Source organism: Malaclemys terrapin, chromosome 2 (assembly GCF_027887155.1).
Source record: "Malaclemys terrapin pileata isolate rMalTer1 chromosome 2, rMalTer1.hap1, whole genome shotgun sequence".
NCBI classification, from domain to species: domain Eukaryota; kingdom Metazoa; phylum Chordata; order Testudines; family Emydidae; genus Malaclemys; species Malaclemys terrapin.
In genome coordinates this window covers 59911433-59934575 of record NC_071506.1, presented here as the reverse complement: position 1 = coordinate 59934575, position 23143 = coordinate 59911433, and the positions used below count along the sequence as shown (strand labels likewise).

At 44.5% G+C, this 23143-nt stretch overlaps 1 protein-coding gene across 3 annotated transcripts in view; it reads right to left on the bottom strand.

Moving 5' to 3' along the window:
- CPA6 (carboxypeptidase A6) overlaps positions 1 to 23143 on the bottom strand; it is a 109554-nt gene that overhangs the window by 50729 nt on the left and 35682 nt on the right. For all 3 annotated transcript variants that reach the window (XM_054018916.1, XM_054018915.1, XM_054018917.1), the window contains exon 2: positions 7463 to 7538. In XM_054018916.1, coding sequence (XP_053874891.1) covers positions 7463 to 7538 — 76 coding nt within the window. The remainder of the gene's footprint in view (positions 1 to 7462; positions 7539 to 23143) is intronic.

Genomic DNA, 23143 nt, shown 5'->3' with positions numbered 1-23143 from the left:
ATGCAATGTATGTACTTTGTGGACTAAGTCTTTCCTTCTTTATCTTACACCTTCCTGTTTGTTGCTTTTCCTGCAGCAATCCTTCCCTTCTACCCCCTCACTATTTAAGTTACATTCACTTATGCTCCCTTGCACTCATTCATTCTGATTTATCACGATTTAATTTATTCCAACACCATCATGTCCCCTCTAAATTTGAAACATTGTGTGGATTTCTGATTTACCCGTGTGTAAGTTAGATCAGAATCAGGTTTGATGTCTACAGCATCTAGCTACACATGTACAAGATGCTTACTTTGTCTGGAACTCTGCTAGGGAGCTGCATCCACTCTGGCGTGAATGTCTCCTTGGGCAAAGATGGCAAAGCCGCATTTATACTGAGTGGCTTTTCAAGCAGGCATTTATCCTCTGAAAATTCATTCAGCATTTGCCTTAGGAACTGCAAGGTACCAACTGATCCTTCCCCCCTACAAGGTACTGTCTAAATTCCCTCAGCAGCAGAGCCAGGATCAGTTCAGGGATTACAATGTGAGCAGCTGCTGTAGAGGCAAGACAAATAGAAGGGAATAGGGGTGTGGCTGCTAGGTCTGTTACTTCGACCCCTTCTGTTACCCCAGGGAGGGCCTGTGTGCGCTTGTATATTTTTGTAAAAGCTGTTGGAGAATCAGGGTAACTCCATCTGTTACACCAGAATTACCATAGAACAGCAGCTGCAGTGCTCAGTTTACAGATGCAACCCAGAATATCTGGCAAAGAAATGGCTAGAAAGTCATTGGAGGAGAGCAGCAACTGGCCTTAAAGGTTCAAATGAAGTAGTTCTTCATTAATGATATTGACCAAAAGGGTCCCATAGCAGATAAATAGCTGATGAAAGTAGGTCTGAGAATCAAAGTAAACTTCAATTGTCTGGAAAACACTTTGGAATGTGGCATTTGTTCCAATCAGTCAACTGGATTAAAACCATTTATCCTGGGCAATGGAGAGCAGATGACAGTGGACAATCAACTGAGATATGTGATGCAGAGGAATACTGGAAGGATGACAAAATGGCTGTCAATAAGCTAGATACATACTGCAAAAAAATTGTGAGTTTTCATTTGAATTGTTAAAGAATTTGCTTTCAACATGCTGGATTCCCTAGTCTACTAAGGTCACTTAGTGGTGCAGAGTGGATTTAAAAGTGCTGGAAATATCCAGTGGAAAGTTCCCCTGGTATAGGAACTCAGCTCGGATGGAAAGCTAAAGGAGGCAACTCCACCACCACCAGCCACCTCTCTCTGCACCTCTGGCATAGGGGAGGGAGAGAACAAACAGGTTAGGTGTGTTCTAGGCAGTAGGTGTGTACAAGGCAGGGATGTGATGGAGCAGAACCCCCCCCCCCTTAATCCTTCACTGGCATATTGTCCAAGGAGCTTATACCATTGGCAGAAGTTAGAGTGGGTCCCCTTCTGCTCTAGTGGGGCTGGGTGGCCAAGGATCAGGGAACTGAAGCCATCTCCCTAGTGCGAACACTTTTAATTATGTCCTACTGCAGTTCTGAGGTAATGGTGAATTAGGGGCAGTTTATTTAGGCCTCCCTTGTGCTCACTCTCTGAATAAGTTTACTAGTGGGAATACTGGCAAAACCAGGGGATTTTAAGCAAGTATTGGAGAATCTGTAGCAAGCAAGCAAGTTTTGAATGGTAAGGCTGCGCATTCTCACTAGAAACCTGATTAACAGTTATGCTCACCCAGTCAACACTCTGTAGTCTGTGTGTCCAGCCAAAGCTATCCAACTCAGTTTCCAATACTGGATACTCACAATGAACTGCTGACAAAGAAGCCACGGGCCAAACTAAAATGAATAATAAATCTGAGGAAGTTGTGATTTGCCCAAGGGAAATTCATGGTCAGAAAGTTAAAATGTGTGGAATTAATTAATTGGCATGTATTATTCACTCAGTAAAGACAGTGACATTTGAATCATGATAGGGACTACAAGCCCTAGTCAGGTATTGGTCCGATTGTGCTAGGCTCTGTACAAACACTGATCAAAAAGGCAGTCCCTGCCCCAATCAGCTTCAGATGCTCTGGTTGAAACCAAGACATTTTAAAAATACACTAAAGAAAATAAAAAAGACAGCAAACTCCAAGAGTACCCTGCTTGGAATTCTTAGTCCAGGCTTCTGTAAGCAGACATTTAAGAAAGGATTTCCTTCTTGTTGGGCTACTCTTGCCACCAAACTATTCTATTAATCCCAGATCCAGAATACCCTTTCGAAACTGCTCTGAATTGCAACTAGCTGGCTTTGATAGCTCTGCAAGTGACCAGCAGGCTTGTTCCTAGGAAAATATAGGCTGTTTTATTTTTTTTAATATCAGGTGTAGTAGCCTACCAGCTTGTATGGCAGCCCTGCCATCTCCTTCAACTTTCCTGTACAGGTAAACTTTTATTTATGTGTTCCTGAAACTAAGCATATAACATAACAGAGTATGCCTAAGAGTGCTGGAAAACAGTGTTCTTCTAATTCAGCAACCCACAGAGAGTAGAAGAGATGCCCAGCTTTACATTATGATTCTTGTTTAGGAAATGTCAGGGTTAAGAACAGTCATTTAAACAAACAAGCAGAGACCACCCTCAGCTCCCCAAACCTCCCCCCCAACAAACTTTTCCACTTCAAGAAAAATGTTTGTTTTTCCTTGTTCTTGCCTTTGTCCAGGTCAGTGGGTCATACAGGGTTTGTCTACGCTGCAGTTCGACACCTACGGCTCACTCATGTCAGCTGACTTGCACTGCAGGGCATAAAATTGTGATGTAGATGTTCAGGCTCCAGCCAGAGCTCTAGGACCCTATAAGGGGAGAGGGTCTCAGAGCCCAGGCTTCAGCCTGAACCTAAACATCCACACTGCAGTTTTAAAGCGCTGCAGCCCTAGCCCAAGTCAGCATAGGCCAGTCATGCGTGTTTAATTGGTGTGTAGACATACCCATAAGAAGGGGTAAATTTGCATTTGTTTCATGCTCAGCTCATGGATAGAAATCACAAGCACCTTTGGAATGTCTGCTTCAGATAGAAGGACAGTGCTTTGTAGTAGGACAACTAGAGACCCTGCTGCGTCCTCTACAAGACAGTAGTGTTGTAGCCATTTTGGTCCTGGGACATTAGGGATACAAATTGGGTGAAGTAATCTCTTGTATTGGACCAACTTCTTTTGGTGAAAGAGACAAGCTTTTGAGCTACTCAATGCTCTCCTTCAGGTCTGGGAATTAATGGGCCACTTAAACTTGAATGGTCCCTATATGTGTGTTAACTAGGTATGCTAAACCAGTGGTTTTCAACCTTTTTTCATTTGTGGACTCCTAAAAAATTTCAAATGGAGGTGAGGACCCCTTTGGAAATCTTAGACATAGTCTGTCGACCCCCTCTGGGGTCCATGGACCACAGGTTGAAAACCACTGTTCTCTGGTAACAACTTTTCGTGGACCTCTTAGACGTAGTCTGCAGACTCCAGGGGTCTGCAGACCACAGGTTGAAAACTACTGTGCTAAACAATCTGTTCCAACTTGTATTTAGCTGTGACATTCTGACTACATTTCCCAGACCTGAAGAAGAGCTCTGTGTAGCTTGAAAGCTTGTCTTCACCAACGGAAGTAACTCCACCTTGTCTCTACAAAAGAGTACACTTGCTTGAGCTGGATGGAGATGAGTCTACCTTTAATTCTGCAGGCTGTACAAGTAGGTCAGAGCCAAGTGATAACAGGTGTCTGTCCCAAAGGCTTAGAGGGAGATGGTCAGGATGAACAAAGAACATACAGGGCCCAAATTCAGAAGCCCAAATCCTCAGGGACACCAGCCAGGAATGGTACAAATGTGGCTTTAAGCCACCTTCTCTCAACCAGGACCCAAGTTAGCTAGGGGTTGATTTGGTCCCGACATTGCTAGAGCAACCTGGTGGCTAGGGTTCACTGGAGCACAATGTGCTTTAGGCATGCCTCTCCTGGCTCAGTGTGTCCCCATCACTATGAGCTCCAGGATGGGTTCTGTAGCACTTAGGGGAAGGATGGTGCATTGGTTAAAGTCCTAGCCAATAAGTCAGGAGACCTGGGTTCAATTCTGTACTCCACCATAGGTTTCCTATTGGGCAAGCCCCTTTGCCTTTCTGTGCTTCAGTTCCCTATCTGTAAAAGAGTGGTGGGGTGTTGTGAGGATAGATACATTAAACATGGTGAGGCACTCAGATACTACAGTGATGGGGGTCATACAAGTACTTAGTGTAGACAGAGCTGGCTCTGTACTAGCTGAAGGCTCCCTCATGCAGCCAATCCTGGGCTGGCCCTTTAGGACAGCTTTACATCCCATTTGTGCCAGACCTCTGGCCAGAATGAGGCCTTGATTACCCTGAGCCTGCACTGCATTTGGGACTGAGGGAGGGCTTTTAAGTTGTGCATACACCACTCAGAGTAGACTTGGACCCTCAGATGGGATTTTCAAAAACCCAACTCCACTCCTTTTAAAGGCAATGGGAGCTTTAGCATTGACTTTAGTGAGAGCACAGTTAGACAAACATTGGATACCTTTGAAAAGCCCACTCATGCATCTAATTCCTAAACCATCACATAACAGAGGCCAACCTGTGGCCCTGATTCAACAGCGTCCATAAGCACACTGCTAACTTTAAATACAAACTTAAATAGCTTGTTGACTCAGGGGCTGAGTGGCTATACTTTTTGTTTCATAACTTTCTGGCCCATTTCTGTCCTGGTGGTGGTGGGGCAAAACAGTAAGTAAACACTGGGTTTCTTTAACTCCTTTTTTAAAAAAGCACTTGTGTTCCTGAAATAGCTTAAAATTACTTGCTAAGGACCAGATTTTAAAAAGTATTTAGGTCCTGTACACAGGCATGGCTGCCCTGTAGTGTCCCCTGCTGTCCAAGCCTGTCTCTGCTGAGGTCTAGAAGTCCAGACATTCAAAACACTCTTTCTGCGGTCCAGTTTATTAGGTCCTGTACAAAGACTTTCAAAACGGACCTCAAACCTACAGTCTTAATCCCAGTTCCAATTGGTCCCGGACCCTCCTCCCTGGAGGTCTACTATTGCTTTAAAGTTCATTTCTTTTGCTCCACTTCCAAGGTGGACATAGTGCCTCCTACTTGGGAGTCTGTCTGCCTGAAGTTTAGCCTTCATCACAGGCCTTCCCCAATGATCTTTTCCTGCTGAAGACACCTTCTTACTCTGTGCAGATATTTCCCTAGTAGTTGTTTCCTCCTTTTATAAGGCCCAGATCCCATCCCTTCAGCCCAATTGGGCGACAGGTTATCAGTTCAGGTGCACTGGACTCTGCTCCCTCTTAAAGGGACCAGTCATCCTGTGATAGTGCCTAACTCCCTTTGATTTCAATAGGCGTTAGATGCTTAAATACCTTAAAAAAATCTGGCACTAATATACCTCAGTAAACCAGGTTATTGTATCAAATACTGAAATAGTGCTGGGCAAAAATGTAAAGTTATTGGTGTTTGTAGTTATTTAATTAAAAGTGTGTTAAATCTGGAAATGATTCTGAGTTTTATTATACTGGTTCCACTTTTTGTCCCCCTCGAGGCACAGAGGATGTGAGTAACATGATACTCAGGTGATATAAATTTACAACCCAAACCAAAAAATATTCAAAGTAAATGCCTCTTAAAACACTTCTGAGTTCTTGTGTTTAAAATGTAGTAATCTGAGACTCTCTGAAGGCCAATATAAGAGAATACATAATTAAAGTAATTTGTACATTACTGCTATAGCCTACAGATTTTCTTTTCTGTGTCTGTCACGTGTTGATGGATTTGTAGAAACAGAAATATGTCAGTGTCTTGTTTTTTCTTCTATTGTACATGAATGTTTGTTCGTACATTGGTTTCTATTTTCACTTTCTCAGTGTGCTATTAACAATCTGGTCATGGTTAGATGCAGTGCTCAAGAATGAAAGTTCTTTCTTTCTAGGGTAGGATTTGTTCCTGCTCTGAGAACTCGTGCACGCTCTCTCTCCGTCTCTCTCTGAATGATAAGTTGGGGTGGGAAGACCAAGAAGGAAGACCATGGTCTGATTTTCAGAGGGGCTGACTACCTGCAGCGCCAACTGACTTCTGCTGGATTTGTGCACTTATGAAAATTGGCTATCAATTGTGGAGGGGTTTGGAAAAAGACAAAACTGGATTAGTGACTGGTATATCCAGGACTATGTAAACCCACTGACATCCCTAGTTTGCCCCTCATATAGATGGGAAGTGAGGTAGCTGCAGAGGGAACTGCAGCCCTGAGACTTTGAAAGCAGCCAAGCTTAGCTTGTTTCCACAAGCTGGGTACAAGGACCAGGATTTGACCCTGCAGGTGAATATTACTGTATGCAGGTACATTTTCATTTTTATTAAACAAAATCTTCCTTTCAACCTTTTTAGTTTATTACATCGTCCTAATCAATCACTTTCTAATTAACCCGTCAGATTCCAGCGCACCTTGCCAAAATTGTATTACCCTGTTGTAAGAGTTACAACATGTGGTTATTCAAGTTTCTACTACTCCCACTTTGATGGAGATGGGAGAAGAAATCACTTTCTGTGAGCCTAAGGGAGCATGTAATGAGAGAGTTGGGAGAGGTGCTTTGTGGGGATTGCTGTAGTAGAATAGAGAAAAACACAGAGGAGAACAAAATAAAAATGCAACCAGAAACCCCAGAAGTCCAAGGGAGTTGTGGAGGTTGGCGTTTGCTTTACTTATCTATTTATTGCCACTGGCTATTAAAGTTATTATTTATTTGTATTACAGTAACATCCAAAATTGCTAATTAGGACCAAAGCCCCATTGTCTGACTGGTAGCTACTGTAGAAACATAAACAGTCTTTTCCGTGCCCTGAAAAGCTTACCGTCTGAGACTATTCAAAAGAATCCACCTCCAGGTACCTATAATGCCAGAGTTCAGTGCATGTGCATGGTGGTCCTCTTCCCACATTATCTTGTGTCACAGAGGGCTGTGAGTATGGGGATAGGAGGAAGGTTCTGTGCATACCTTCATCCTTCTCTGTGACCATGGTCATTGCTGCTGGCAGAGCAGTCCCTACCCATTGTTAAGCTCTGCCGGAGAGGCAGCATTCTGGACAGTGCTCTTGTGATAAGCTGATGCAATGGCACTAGGTACAAATAGGTGAAAACTTTGATTTCCCTGCTTTTATTTTCCTTTTTTTTAATTTTTAAGGTGGGGGAATCTTTTATTTGTAATAGTTGTAAAGAGTTTGAGCTTGGCTGAAATGGGGATTCTTGCCACTCTATTTTAGGCTGAGGCCTCCACTCTTTCTTGTGCTTCCTCTCCTTTCTCCACACGTATTTTCAGTTGAATGTAACCCAGGATTTGAAACAGTCACCCCGGGTGAAAGGCACGTGAATTAACCCATTAAAGGCAGCCCTCAAGAAGAGCACTTGTATTGAAACCACAAAGCGCGAACTCACCGTAAGCTGGTGAAATATGGCATTCAGTGCTTGTGCTTCTCTCTCGCTCTCCGGAACAAGCCGTATTACTTTATCACTGTTGGTAAGAGAACATTGAATTGAAGCTTTAAGGACTTGTTTCAACAACAGGACGCAGAAATAAATCTATCATTTACAGTCCATATTCATTTTGTCTCTTTCTAAATACTATTAAAATAACAGGTGCATCAGAAATCTGCTTTCAAACCTGACCCTACTTAACTGTGCACTTCCCAAGTCCAAGAAGTAAGCTGATTATAGGTGGGGATGGCAGCATCTATTATTAAGGTTTCCCAACACTTCTCATTATAAGACCCTGTTTTCAGTTGCTTATATTTTTGCCAAACAAACCATATGGGCTGAGATTTTCCATGATAAGGGTCTGCTTCAGGCTGAATTTTTCTGGAAAACTTTAGCCAAAATGGTACAGACATTTCTGAGAATGAGGATGGGGAATAACACACTGTTTTGCTAGTGTTAAAAAAATTCTGTCAGCCTTTTCTTTGCAAAGCTCTAGAGTCCCCATTCTGCACAGCAGGGACTTGACATTTGGCCTTTGTGTTACAAATGTGCCTTGTGCCAGCCCCATAAAAATCTGCTTAAATGTGGCCCAGTTGAAAGATTGCAGTTCACACATGCTCAGTACCGACTTCTTAGATTTTAGCAGCTTAATTGCCTGAAGATTCCACCTGCACTGAGCATGCTCCAGGTTGGGACTGAGCATGACTTTTCTTGCAGTTGTTGCCCTTGGCTACTGCAGACCAGGCTGGGTCTGGATCTGCGTACCTGAATTGAGAGCAGGGAGACTGTCTCTTCTGTGCTCTTGCTAACAATCCTGTTCAGCCCAGACACATGGAGGAAGCAGCCTGATTAAGATGCAGAGGGGACAAGAGCTGGTCCAGCAGGGGTGAATTCTTGGGGAAAAGGAGTGGCAGGGGAAAAGGGGCAAGAGAAACTGGGAATAGGAGTTGGTGCAAGGAGGCAGGAGGGAGAGTCTACACAAATGAGACTAGGACTTACTGTGTGAGGAGACTGAGACTGAGATGAGAGGGGTGAGGAGAATGGGGCTATTCTTTGAATCATACATGCCTTTGCTGTAATATATGGTGTGGTCTGTTTGGCGGGAAGTGTGTGATGAGCCTAGCAGTCTGCTGAGCAAGGCTGAGAGCTTCTTAATGAGACTTTGAGCCCTAATCCCTTCATGATCCACTAACCCAGGAGTGGGCAAACTTTTTGGCCCGAGGGCCACATCTTGGTGTGGAAATGGTATGGCAGGCCATGAATGCTCACAAAATTGGGGGTTGGGGTGTGGGTGGGGGTGAGGGCCCCTGCTGTGGGTGTGGGCTCTGGGGTGGGGCCAGAAATGAGGAGTTCAGAGTGCGGGAGGGGGCTCCGGGCTGGGGTAGGGGGTTGGAATGTGGGAGGGAGGGGGGAGTCCTCCAGCTGGGGATGCGGACTCCAGAGTGGGGCTGGGGATGAGGGGTTGGGGCTGCAGGAGGGTACTCTGGACTGGGACTGAGGGGGTTTGGAGGGCAGGAGGGGGATTAGGGCTGGGGCAGGGGGTTGGGGCATGGGAGGAGGTCGGGGTGCAGGCTCGGGGCAGCGCTTACCTCAAGCAGCTCCCAGACGCAGCAGTATGTCCCCCATCCGACTCCTATGCGGTGGCATGGCCAGGCGGCTCTGCGCACTGCCCCGTCCACAGGCACCGCCCCTGCAGCACCCATTGGCTGCAGTTCCTGGCCTATGGGAGCTGCAGGGGCGGCGCTTAGGGCGGGGACAGCATGTGGAGCCTCCTGGCTGCCCCTACGCATAGGAGCTGGAGCAGGGACATGCCACTGCTTCCAGGAGCCACAAGGAGTGGGGCAAGCCCCCGACCCCACTCCCCGGCTCAAGCACTGGAACAGGGCAAGCCCAGGATCCCGCTCCCCAGATGCGGTCCTGGACCATAGTTTGTCCACCCCTGCACTAACCCTTAATCAGGGAGCAGGGCTATTCTGGTACAACAGGAGTTTAAAAAGCCAGCTCCTAAGCAACTGGAAGAGCTAGTGAAGAGGGAAGTTTTGCGACGGAGTTTAGCGAGGGAGTGTGAGAGCCAGATTACACCCAACATTCTCTAAACTAAGGTCAATAAATATCCCTCCCACTGCCCCAAAAAAACAAAACAAAAAGCTGGAGTAAAAAGAATGCAGGCAGAAGTCCAGTAGTAGACTGGGGGCTATTGAGTTTATTTCACTGAATGCAGCATGTGTGATTACCTGCCTTGTGGACAGGTAGCATATGTGTACATTCGGTGCAAGGAGCTCATGGCCCTCAGACAAGACATCTAGACAGGCTTATATGCAGTGCTGGGGATGAGCCAGTGGTCATGGTACATGGTACGTGTACCAATGACATAGGGAAAGATAGGAGAGAGGACACTGAGGCCAAATTTAGGCTGCTAGATAAGAGACTAAAGTCCAGGACCTCTATGGTAGCATTCTCTGAAATGCTTCCAGTGTCACATGCAGGGCCAGTTAGACAGGCAGAACTGCAGGGTCTCAATGCATGGATAAGATGATGGTGTAGAGAGGAAGGGTTTATGGAAACTATTGGGAACGGAAGGGTGGGCTCCACCTAAACCAAAACGGAACCAGATTGCTGGCATGTAAAATTAAAAAGATCAGAGAGGAGTTTTTAAACTAAGACGTGCGGGAAAGCTGACAGGTCCAGATTAGAACATGGTTTGGACAGAGACACCCCACAGGCAGGGGTGAAAGTGAGCCGGTACAGGCCAGTACAGTGTACCGATAAGAAGCCCATACTGGCCTACAAGCTTTAACGTCCCCGTCTTTTTTGCTTCCCCCATCAGCGGCCCTACCGGTAGGGTCCGTACCGGCAGGGCCTCCGACGGGGGGAAAGGGGCAGCAATGTTAAAGCGCTGCCATGACAAAGGACCCTGCTTAAAGCGCTGCTGTCATTGCCCCTTTTGCCCCCCCAGCCGCCGACGGGGTGGGAGGGCAAAAGGAGCAGCTGCCCCGGGGACGGCGATTTAAAAGGACCTGGGGCTCCGGCCACCGCCACTGGCACTGTGGCAGCAGCTGGAGCCCCAGGCCCTTTAAATCGCCGCTGGAGCCCTGGGTGGCGCAGGCCAGGCAGCGCGGATGGGCTGGCTGTGGGACGCTGACCCCCCCCAGCTCCGCCTCTTCTGCCGGAGGCCCTGCCCATTCCGGGGGCCAGAGCCAGCCCTGTACCGGTAAGTCTTCGAAGTTACTTTCACCCCGCATTGATTACTTTTCACTTATCAACACTGAATTTCATTTGCCATTTTGTTGTCCAGTCATGCAGTTTTGTGAGATCCCTTTGTAACTCTTTGAAATCTGCTTTGGACTTAACTATCTTGAGTAATTTTGTATCATCTGCAAACTTTGGCACTTCACTGTTTTCGCCTTTTTCTAGATCATTTATGAATATGTTGAACAGCACTAGTCCTAGTGCAGATCTCTGGGGGACACCACTATTTACCCATCTCCATTCTGAAAATTGATCATTTATTCCTACTCTTTGTTTCCTGTCTTATAACCAGTTACTGATTCATGAGAGGACCTCTGACTGCCAGATGCTGGGACTGGACGTCAGGGGATGGATCACTTGAAAATTGTCATGTTCTGTTAATTTCCTTTGAAGCACCTGGCATTGGCCACTGTTGTAACGCAGGATAGTGGGCTAGATGGACCACTGGTCTGACTCAGTATGGCCGTTCTTATGGGGTTTTTTTTCTATTACTTCTGCATTTCTCCCCTCGCCTTGTGTTTTCTTGAGGCGTTCCAGGATCATGTCTGCTTCCTTATTATCCAGGAAGATTATGCATCAGAGTGGCCTTTGCTGAGGGGCATTGTGGTTCCAAAGTAGATGTGAACCCAGATGCCTAACTGTAGTCTCTGGAGTTTCCCAGAATAGTGTATTCAGTTGGTCTCAGATGGGTCACCAGAGAGTGAGGGGCGGGGGATGAGTGTTGCCTTCAGAGCATGCTCCCAACTTCTGCCCAGCTCAATTGTCAGGGACTAACTTAGGTTTCCAAATGTGATGTACTGTCACCAGAATACGGGGCAGGCTTGTCCCTGCTACAGGACTGCTTTATCTGTATCTGGGTAAATAGTTATTTAACAGAAAAGGTGCCAGTTGAATATGTGGATAGTGCCTGGGTTCCATAGGACCTATAATAAGTGGTGGTGTTGTGCAGTGCAAATGGCTTTCTCTAGCTGCTCTTTACACCATCTCTTACCAGACCCCTCTTCCTTTGTGAATGACTCTTCCTCCTTTTGTCTCTTCTCTCCTTTCACCATCTGTTCCTTTCAGCTTGCCTCTATCTCCTTGTTTCTCTTTCCACCCTTTCATTCTGGCAACATCCCTGCTGAGCATTCCTTGTACTGCGGACCCAAGTCCTGATATCCTTATTCAGGCAAAGCACCCAGTGACTTCAAAGGGTTCTGTCTGACTCTAAGGTTTGGCCCATAGTTCCACTAGTGCCAGTACTATTTAAAAAAATGAACCTGGCTCAGTTTCACTCTGCTTCTGTTGACACCACTGGCTCAGTGTGGTGTGCTGGAATAGCAAAGGGGTAATCTTATACAGGGGTTCTGCTGCTTGACAGTGCTAAAAATTGGGAAGAAGAGATGGCAGAGGTTTGGGAAAATTACCCAAAGTTTAACTTTCCAGACAGATGAGAGAGAAGGATATTTTACAAAGGAGTGTGAACCTCGGAGTACTAGGAAGGCTGCACTGTATTAAGGGAAATACGTTTCCCAACTTCACTTACTGTATTGCACTAATTCTCTTTGCTATCACTCACTTCTTTCTAAATATCAAATAGTTATTTAAAAGAGTACTGGACAGACAGGTCTACTGTGTACACAGGACAGATACTGTAGGACTGAACTGCTTAAAGGTTATGTGCAGAGACTGACTAAAATCTCCACTGGCTGAATGTAAATTAAATAATAAACATTTATTGCTAGTTTCTGGAAGTACTGGGGAAAGGCAGAACATATGGAACAATGATTTCAAATGTAAAATAGTTAAACCTGGATTCAGTAGTTGTTACAACTCAGAGTGAACTGATATTATTTAGGTGTGGTTTTCCTTTTCTTTAAAGGACTAACATGTGTAGTCTAAACTGTCTTTTGAATCTGGCTCAGTGGCTATGTCATGCCCGACTTGATTAAAGACCTGCCAGAGAAGGGAAAATGTCAATGGTGACATGGCTGATTGTGACAGATTAATTGCTTGATACATTGCTGGAAAATTGCTGTGGCCAGGGCTTCTCCTAGAGAGTGCAAAGAAAGCACTTTAGCGTACTTCATACTGTCAGGTTTTTATGAAATGATGGATAATTCAACTAGCAATCCAGTTTCATTTTTGTGAATGTAAGATGCAAAGTGACAATGAATTCCTGAAAACAGTATTTTAATACCAGCTTTTATAGCTAAGTCAAAAGACTCAGTAATTCTCAAGAAGCATTCCAGCATTGTCCTTCTGAAAAAGAGCACAGGTATCAGACTCTGCAGTGCACCTAATACCTACCCATCTGTAGTGGGGCAACGACTCACCGGTGTGGCACCTCCTGCTGGTTGTCCTGGGAATTAGCTCTTCCAGCCCAGAGCACCCTCTACAGGCCAGTGTCTTGCCTGCCACTGGCCCCCGTGTCCCTCCCGGACCATGGTGCCTGTCTCCCAAGGTTCTGCCCTCTGCAGTCCCCCCGCAGTCTGGGTCCGTCCCCCCCCCCGGAACCCCCAACCCTCTATCCCCACCTTGCCTCAGTGGCTACTGTCAGTCACCATCTAGCCCCCGTTCCCTGGGGCAACTGCAGTCTATAAACCACCCATCATCAGCAAGGAGGGTTGGACCAGCTGCCTCTGCCTATCTCTAGGCTGCCCCTCTGCAGCCTGGGGCTTTGCTAGGCTGGAGCTCCCCAGCTCTCTCTGCCCTTCCCCAGCACGGCTCCACCCTAGGTACCCTCCTCAGCTTCCCAGGCAACCAGGTCCTTCTCTCTCAAGGAAGCTAGCGAAAGTGTTTTCTGCTGCTTCTGGCCCACAGCTCTCTTATAAGGGCCAGCTGGGCCCTGATTAAGCTGACCACAACTATGGCTGCTTTCCCAATCAGCCTAGCTTTCCCTACTGCAGCCCTCTCCCAGGGCTGCTTTATCTCCTTCAGGCAGGAGAGGGGTGATCACCCCGCTACACCATCAAAGAAAGCAGTCCCGAGGTTGATTTTTGGCTCCGGATCCTTTGTACTAACAACAAATCAAAATGTTCTATTAAACACTTTCTATGCAGTCACCCTTACTATAACACAATGCATTTAATGTAGGGATTCAAAAGTCTACCACGCATACCAGCCAGACAACTAAATCTATCAGCCATGGGTTGATGTGGGAGATATATGGTGGATCTATCATAGGCTCATAGTCAATGCCATGGTGAGATTCCCAGCACGTACCCCTAGTTGCTGAAAAGAGGGAGGTGTTCAGGGATGATTATCTGAGTGTGATCTCTGGACTCTACTAGAGAGCTCCATCTTTCATATTGACCTCTGGAGAGTGGATGTCTGATAATATGAAAATCCTTTCCCTAGTCTGGCTGTTGGAAGAGAGAAACATCTGGTTTTTTAATTCTTTGCCCTCCTGGATGCTCTGAATCCCCTGCCTTTTAGGGGGGCAGGGAGCTCCTCTCCCCTATGAATACTTCCAGTGTTGACCTTAGATTCCCCAAGCAACAATACACAGAAATTGATATGATTCTGGTCAGTTTCACGGCTGCACAAGAGCTTCAGATTAGTGAAACTAAACAGAGTGGTGTTCATTACATATTTGAAAATCTATGAACAAAAGAGATGCTGGAACTGTCTGCCAATTCAGGAAGTTGGCAATCCATTGATTTATGTTGCAAGGTTATCTCTCGGGGTAGCCGTGTTGGTCTGTATCCACAAAAACAACAAGGAGTCCGGTGGCACCTTAAAGACTAACGGATTTATTTGGGCATAAGCTTTCGTGGGTAAAAAACCTCAGCATCTGAAGAAGTGAGGTTTTTTACCCACGAAAGCTTATGCCCAAATAAATCCGTTAGTTTTTAAGGTGCCACCAGACTCCTTGTTGTTTTTAAGGTTATCTCTGTAAGCATAAGGGCTAGAAACGTCTTTTTTTAAACAAACAAACAAGAAAACTTATATTTTGCAGAAATTGATGGTGTAGGACCTTACACTTACCAGGACAAGTTGTCCATTTACCAGTGGGGAACAGGCGAGTGGAATTTTCAAACTATGATTTAATGGGCTGAATTGAACTTGTGTAAACACAACTGAAGGCATTTGCATACCCTTCTAAGCAAACAGCAATACATTAAATGAACTGACTAGAAGAGACTGGTGGATGAGGAGCAGAATCCAGGCCTTTGGCTTCCCTGGAGAGTGCTCTGCTACTGAGCAAAATGAATAGCTCTGTTAGCTGATGCCAGCTCTAAACACCTTTTTTCTTTTTTCCCCCTCTCTAAGAACAGTATAGAAAATGATGGTTTGTGTTTGGACTATGTGGGATGTGCTCTGTATAGCAAATGTCTGCAAAGACAGATATTTCCCCTCCCCCCCCCATGATGTGAGAGTAGAGTTATGTTGACTACTGTGAACAGACCAGGCAGATTCAGTGAAATAGTACTGCATAATATACACACGTGAAACTTTTCTGCTGGAGAGACAGGACATTAACTTCATTTATGTCATTTTCACATTTCCTGGAGGAAAAATTTTTTGTTGTTTTTTGTGTCTAGTGCCAACTCTAATCAGAGCCCCCTGCAAAACATATTTACACAGCAATACCAGTACAATTCTTTAGATATGGTTTGAGGGACAGCATGTTATGAATCAAAAGCCTAAGGAGATATTCTAAATGAAAATAAAATCCTACTTAAAAGTATTTGTTCCTAATTGGACAACAAAGAATGATAGCTTTGAAATGATTTGGTTCTTACAAAACTACTACACACAACTAGTTATGCAAGACGGGAGGTGCAAGATTGAAAGATGCATACGAAAAAATATTTACACTATGGGAGTCTCGAAGGGAATATATACGATTCAGCTGTGATAAAATGACCAATTGCTTCATTCCTTTTCTCCCTGTACTAAACACTTTTGCTTGACAAAATCCTAAGAAAAATTGTCTGCTATGGAATTACTTTGTATCTTTCAGTTATTGGCACAAAGAGTTTCAGAAATAGATTAGGTTTAAAATAAGTACTCTATATAACTGCCCTGTAGGAGTACTCTTTTTTTTTAATCTTAATTTAATTTTAGCCCAAGGCCAGTGCTTGGAAAAGGTTACTGGTCCTAAAAATATTGGAACTGGTCCACCAAAGTTTTTGATAGCCCCAGCAGGTCATGAAATAGGGCCTTTAAAGTGTGCGTATCATCTAATTTAACACAATTCATTGCAGTATTTTTGCTCAGCTACGTATTATCAACTGTATAAAGATTCAGAAATTTCACGAAGTGTTAGAGTATTACCGTCTTCTATACCTTTGTTTCCCAAATCCTGGGTCAGCCATACACTAGTTCAGCCCCCCGGCATGAGTTAGAAAAGCTTGTAGACTGCTCTAAATTATGCTGATTGACAATGTCCCCAAGGAACAGTTACGGGAGCAAGGGATTGCAAGGATGCCTGGCTGCTGTAGCCTACCCAAGCAGGAGTGAGGGACCGTCCGCCGAATTGCCGCCGAACAGCTGGACTTGCTGCCCCTCTCAGAAGTGGCCACCCCAAGCACCTGCTCGGTAAGCTGGTGCCTGGAGCCGGCCCTGCTCCTGGGTAGGCCCCTTTATGCTCCTTGCAGGGAAAAGTGTGTTACATAGCAGCCTCTCTATACCATTGGAGATTTCCCCATGAGGTGATTCTTCCATGACAATAAGAACAGGAGTACTTGTGGCACCTTAGAGACTAACAAATTTATTTGAGCATAAGCTTTTGTGGGCTACAGCTCATTTCATCAGATGCATAGAATGGAACATGTAGTAAGAAGACATATATACATACAGAGAACATGAAAAAGTGGAAGTTGCCATCCCAACTCTAAGAGGCTAATTAATTAAGATGAGCTATTATCAGCAGGAGAAAAAAAACTTTTGTAGTGATAATCAAGATGGCCCATTTTAGACAGTTGACAAGAAGGTGTGAGGATACTTAACATGGGGAAATAGATTCAATATGTGTAATGACTATATGTTCCCTTCTATGCATCTGATGAAGTGGGCTGTAGCCCACGAAAGCTTATGCTCAAATAAATTTGTTAGTCTCTAAGTATCAGAGGGGTAGCCGTGTTAGTCTGAATCTGTAAAAAGCAACAGAGGGTCCTGTGGTACCTTTAAGACTAACAGAAGTATTGGAGCATAAGCTTTCGTGGGTGAATGCCCACTTCATCAGACGCGAGTAATGGAAATTTCCGGAGGCAGGTATAAATCAGTATGTTATCAGTAGATAACGAGGTTATCTCCATACTGATTTATACCTGCCTCTAGAAATTTCCATTACTCGCGTCTGATGAAGTGGGCATTCACCCACGAAAGCTTATGCTCCAATACTTCTGTTAGTCTTAAAGGTACCACAGGACCCTCTGTTGCTTTTTAGTCTCTAAGGTGCCACAAGTACTCCTGTTCTTTTGGTGGATACAGACTAACACGGCTGCTACTCTGAAACCTTCCATTACAATCTATCTTGGCACTTGGGCAGCTTTGACCCTGCAGTGTGAGACAAAGTGGCTGCAGCACAGCTAAAGCTTTGGGACAATATTTGTACCTCCACTGTGGTTACCGCTTACAGCTAAGGCCCAGTCTGACATTACAAGGAGTTACTGTTTCTGTGTTCAAGTTATGCCAAGCTACTCCAGTTAAGTGGAGCAGATATTGGCCTTTAACTTCCGCCACTTCTAATTCAATATCTTCTGTACTCCGCTTAATAAGGTCAGTGTAGTTCCCTGTTAAGTGGCATGAGCAGCAACCTATAATTGGTAGGGCAGGGGGACTAACCCTTTCTGACCCTTTTTGGGTAGTTTCGCAATAGGGGCAGATGCTGGCCCAAATAAAGATGAGAGAGTGAGCAGTGTTGTCTTGGTAACAGCGTGTATACTCTCTGTTTGTGATGGAAGTTATTTATAAAGGGAGCAAAACTTATTTTTATCTTGCTATAAAGACCTCACTCATCCATAATTTTGAATGAAAATTATTTGCTTGGCTGGCATGTGGGAGGAATGCTGAGGAGGCAAAGATGTGATTGTGTGATATTTATTAATGTAGCAGAGATGACTTCTTTGCAAAGTGAATGTGTATCCCAGTTGCCCAGCATTTCCCAACTGCTATGTGTGCATGGAGGGACGTGCCAGATTAGTGCAGCTGGAAACAGGACAGAGGAGTTGATCACTGTGGGTAGGAAACATCAGGGCCCAGATATTCCCTGACTTCTTCTTTGAACATGTGTCTGCTGCTGTGTGTAAAGCAGCAAGCAGTCCCTTGAAGGCCAACTCTCCCTTCTCCTGCATTAGATTGTCCCAAAAAAGCTAGTCCCAGGAGCTGCTTACATGTATGTGGTGGTGATGGGTTCAGCCTGCCAGCTCAATCTCTCTTTTTGTGGCATTCAGACCACCCTTGTGTAGGGCTGCCAACTTTCTACTTGCACAAAACCGAACACTCTTGCCCCGCCCCTGCCTCGCCCCTCCTCTGAGGCCATGTCCCTACTCCATCCCTTCCTGAGACCCCGCCCCCGCTCACTCCATTCCCCCTCCCTCTGTCGCTCGCTCTCTCCACTCTCACTCACTTGCTCATTTTCACTAGGCTGGCTCAGGGGGTTGGGGTGAGGCCATCTTGGCTTTTTTAGTATATTTCCTTGGGACCTAAAATCAAGCCAAGTCTGTTGACAGAATATAACTTAGTACACTTAATATTGTATAAAACCGTCAAATTTATATTTATCTGACAAATGTATGATGATGTAAGGAGAGTTTATATTAAGGGATTAATGATATTTTTTGCAAAGATTTATAATCACTTATTCCAAACACTTTAAGATTGTCCATCTCTTGAGCTCATTCCTCATACACGAATCTTCAGAGGTTATAAAGAAGTTGCACAAAATTACTTTGGATTGTTTTCCTGAAGCATAATCCATATAATGTTATACATCCTCTGAAGCTTCATGTACGCAAAGTGATCTCAAGAGGTGGAAGAGGGCCTAAAATTTTGACAGCTCATTAGAAAACTTTTGAATGCTGTGCTTCTTTTCTACTGAGTGTTCTTGATGCGTACAGCCTGGAAATTGATATTTTCCAGGTATCATGGGTTGCCAGTAGTTTTGAAAGTATTAAAAGGGAGATGAGTGTCTCCTACCTTACAACATTTGAGCTACATAGTTATCTACAAAATGAAGAAAATACAGAATTCTCTTGTTTGGTTCCTTCATTGCTCCCTTAAGATAAAATTTAAAAACATTCTTTTTAAAATGGAAGTTGAAATTCTCCTGTAATCCCATGACTCTAGGAGTTGGGGCTTCAAGAAAAACACAAAATATTGCAAAACGTGATAAAATTGAAAGAGTTGCCATTGCCAATTACACGGGTAATTGATTTACCATAGTGTGTTTCTTTAAAAAGTGCCTACATTAAAATTATCTTAAATTCTAATCAGGTAAGGTACTTATGATCTGTTCTATGAGACCCAGTTGTATAATACATGAGTACTGGGGCCAAAATGTTCTTTTAAGTATTGGCGGTTTATACAAAAATCTTGATTTATAGAGGATGAACGATGTTGCCTTCGATTTATATGATGCAAGGTTTTTGTATAAATTGCAAACATCTGAAGATGGGACTTTTTTAGTCTGAAAATTTGTAAATTATGTGCCACTACCCTATTATAGTATAAAATGTATCTGCCTTGTTCACTTTTCCTTAAGGACCAGATGGCTCCCAACATCTGTGTCTTTCAAAAACACCATTGGCCAGATTCTGCTACCCTTTCTCACACTGGACAATAGTTTAATTTGTGTTGTTTTTCCATACACAGAGCGCATACACCCTTAAATCTTAATTACTTTTCTTTTAGATCAAGAAAGAGCAAAAATAAAATCTCCATAAGAAGAACATAAAGGGTCCCTGTTAACTCAGAAGAGGTTGTATTAAACTCAACCCAAAATAGCTGACTGTCTCTGCAGATAACAGAGTCCTGAGAGACATAAACTGGCGCAGAACCTAATTTGGGCAAGATGTGTTTCCAGCCAGCTAAGGTGATGTGTGGGGAGGGGGCAAGTGAATCACGTGCCTTCCCCCGCTTGCTGAGTTGCAGTTTGGCTTGTACTGAACATGCTCACATGGACTGAGCATGCTCAGTAACATCTGTTGAAGCTGCTGCCCTCACTCTCCCCCACCACTATTGGCAGTTATGGGTTGTCTCTGCTATCCAGCAATGTTGCAGCATCAGTTCCCATAGAGCTTGGTTCTGTGGGATGCCTTGTGTGTCTAAACTACATATGAGTTGTCTGACAACTAAAGGTTAGCATCATGTCACTAGTTGTTTGAAGGACATAAGGCCAGGCAGACAGCTCGAACCTCCCAGAATTGACATGTCACATTTTTGTGTATCAGCGAAACTTTTACATTGTAATACTAAAATGTTTCTTACCAGATGATATTATGACAAGGTATAACTTTAAATACAAGGCAAAATGAGAAGGGAAAAATAGGACAAATGGCCAGAGCTCATTTTAAATGCCTAATCAATTTGGCTCAACTTACACTGACTTCCCATCTGAATGAAATATCTGGTCTAGCAATAACCACAGCTGAGCCAAGTGTATCTAATCAGACACAACCTTGTCCCTGCTGGAAGGTCAGGCTAGCAACAATAGCCAAAACATTGGCCCCAAATTAGACCTAAGTGACTGGTCCTTTCATGGAAAAAGATGATCATTTGTTCCATACCAGCTGTTTCCTACACCTGCTACCACCAAAACTACTACTATCTGGGATTGTCTTTCATTTCCTTGCAATAGTATACTTCATTCAGCATAAGAGATCTGGGAGCCGAATATAGATTTGCTAGGGGGGACCGTGTATTGGGGTTACTATTTTTCCTTCAGAAAGTTGTTTTCCTAAGTAAACATCCCTTCCCTTTAGGTGGATGTCTGTGATATGGAGTGGCCCAAGTAAACCACTAATGTTACTTTATGTATAAAGAATTTTCCCTGATGAGCTACTCGACCAGTTTAGAGGCTTCTTTACAAAACATGCAACTGCTAGTCTCCTGATCTGATGGTGATGGGGTCTGTTGTTCAGAAATAATCCCTGGGAGGCTCCTGAGTGGAATTTTGCCATGAGATGAATTTTGTCTGTAAGGCAAAGCAAGAGGCCCTAGAGCAGACATGCCAAAAAACACAGAAATTGGGCTTGGTTTTGGCTTAATTGGCTTGTGAGTTGTGTTTTGGCTAGTTTTTGGCTTGTAGCTTGTTGCTTCTGTTTTTTTGATCGGCTCCCAGCAAGCAGGGGCAAGAGGCAAGCAGGGGCAAGAGGCAAGCAGGGGCAATGGGGGAGAGATTCAGGGGTGCACAGCGGGCCCATCATAGTTCCAGACTGCACGCCGGGGGGATTTAGTCACATAGAGTGTTGGGATTCTTAGGGAGTGGCTTGTTTTGGCCTTGTTTTGAAATGGGATTAGCTTGATTTTTGGCTCATTGTGAAAGTCAGGATGCTTATTTACTGTGTGAAAGTTGGCAACTGTACCCTAGAGAGATGCTGTGACATATCCAGGGTACAATCCAGACTAATGAGTAGCTGTTTTACTCCTGCCCTCCAACCTGAGGTGCCCTTTACACTGCTTTGCTGCTGTAGCTTCCAGTCCTGGACTGCTCACAAACAGCCTCCCGAATGTAAATCACTCCCAGTTATGTCTGTGTGTGTTGCAGCCAGCCAGCCACACCTGGCCTCTTACTGGCCTTGTTTGTACTTTATGGTGACCCCATCACACTCCCAGTCATAGATCTCCCCCCAGAAATGTATATCCTGGACTTCCCAGAAATGTATATCCTGTACTCCAGGACAATACAGGATTATATAAAGTCTCAGTTTAATTAATAGAAATGATATGCACATGTCCTGTTACCCCAAATAGAATTTTCTAGACACTTCAATTCAAACATACTGGATTAGATAAAATAAGTTTATTAACTACAAAGAGATTTTAAGTGAGTAAAAGTAATGAGGCATAAAAAGAAATGGTTACAAGTAAAATAAAGATAAAATGCTTAGCTTAACAAACTACATTAAATTCAAAGCAAGGTTTTCTTTCACGGTTTAGCAGATTACTGGCCAAAGTCTTAGGTCAGGATCCCTCTCCCAGTCCAGTGCTGCTTTCCTTGTCCTTCAGGTGCCATTGATGCAGTGGGCAGAGAAAAAGAGAGAGATGCTTTCTTTTTATAGTCCTCTCCCCCACTCTGAGAAGCATCTCCAGCTGGGAGCAAGGCAGCAGGCAGGCTGTGCGGATGGGCCAGGAACTCCATGCTGTTTATTTGCTAAAATGTAGATTTTTCACCTATGCCCCCTTTCCTGCCAAAGAATGGCCACTTAGCAGGTAATTGCCTGTTGGCCTTGAATACAACTGGCTGAGGCGTTAGTCTGCCCTTTGTCTCTGAAGAACTGGTTTGGCCCACTCCCTGCACTTGGAACATATGTCAGTAACACCATAAAGTGGAATCATAACTTGTACAATGTTGCCACACAGGACAATAATGACCAGCAAATAATGAGTTTTCAAATGATACCTCACAAGGCATACTTTGTACAGATTATTACAAGAGTTTGCAAGGGATTAATATAGGAATACAGCCTATCACAGGTGCGTGATCAATACTAATTTGCTGGATTAGCATCATAGGGTTTAAGGATGGAAGGGATTACCAGATGATCTAATCTGACCTCTTGTGTATCACAGGATACAGGTACCACCCGGCACCCTCACACTAAATCCAACTAAAATTAGACCAAAGTATTACCGCCCTCAGGAGACGAGTGTTATGTGCCGTAAGAGAGACTGAGGTGCACCAATGTTTGAGGGCCCTGCAATGGCAGGGACATGATTAAGTGAGATATACCCAGATAATCCTGGAAAGTGACACACTGCAGAGGAAGGCCAAAAACTCCCAAGGGCTCTGTGAATGTGACCTGGGGGAAAATTCTTTCCTGATGCCACATATGAGAATCAGCTAGACCCTGAGCATGTGAGCAAACACGAGCCAGCCAAGTATCAGAGAGCATGCTCAGTGCCACCTCAGAGCACTGTCTCACCCTATCCACTGTCCCAGCTCCAGCCATGGCCATCTCTGATACTTCAGAGGAAAGACGCACACACACACACACACATGAAGAAATCCCTCCTGGTCCCTGCATGTGGCCAACTGAAGCCTTGAGGCATGAGCTTTTAGGAACATAAGACATAAACTAGAAGTAAGCCCTAGGGTTGCTGAGCCCTTCCTTCTACCATCACAAGCAACCCCATCATACAATCATATTAGTAAATTTGTTCAGCTCTCTCTTAAAACTAATTATGTTGTTTGCCCCCACAATCCCATTGGGGTGCTGGTCCAGAATGTCACTCCTCTGATGG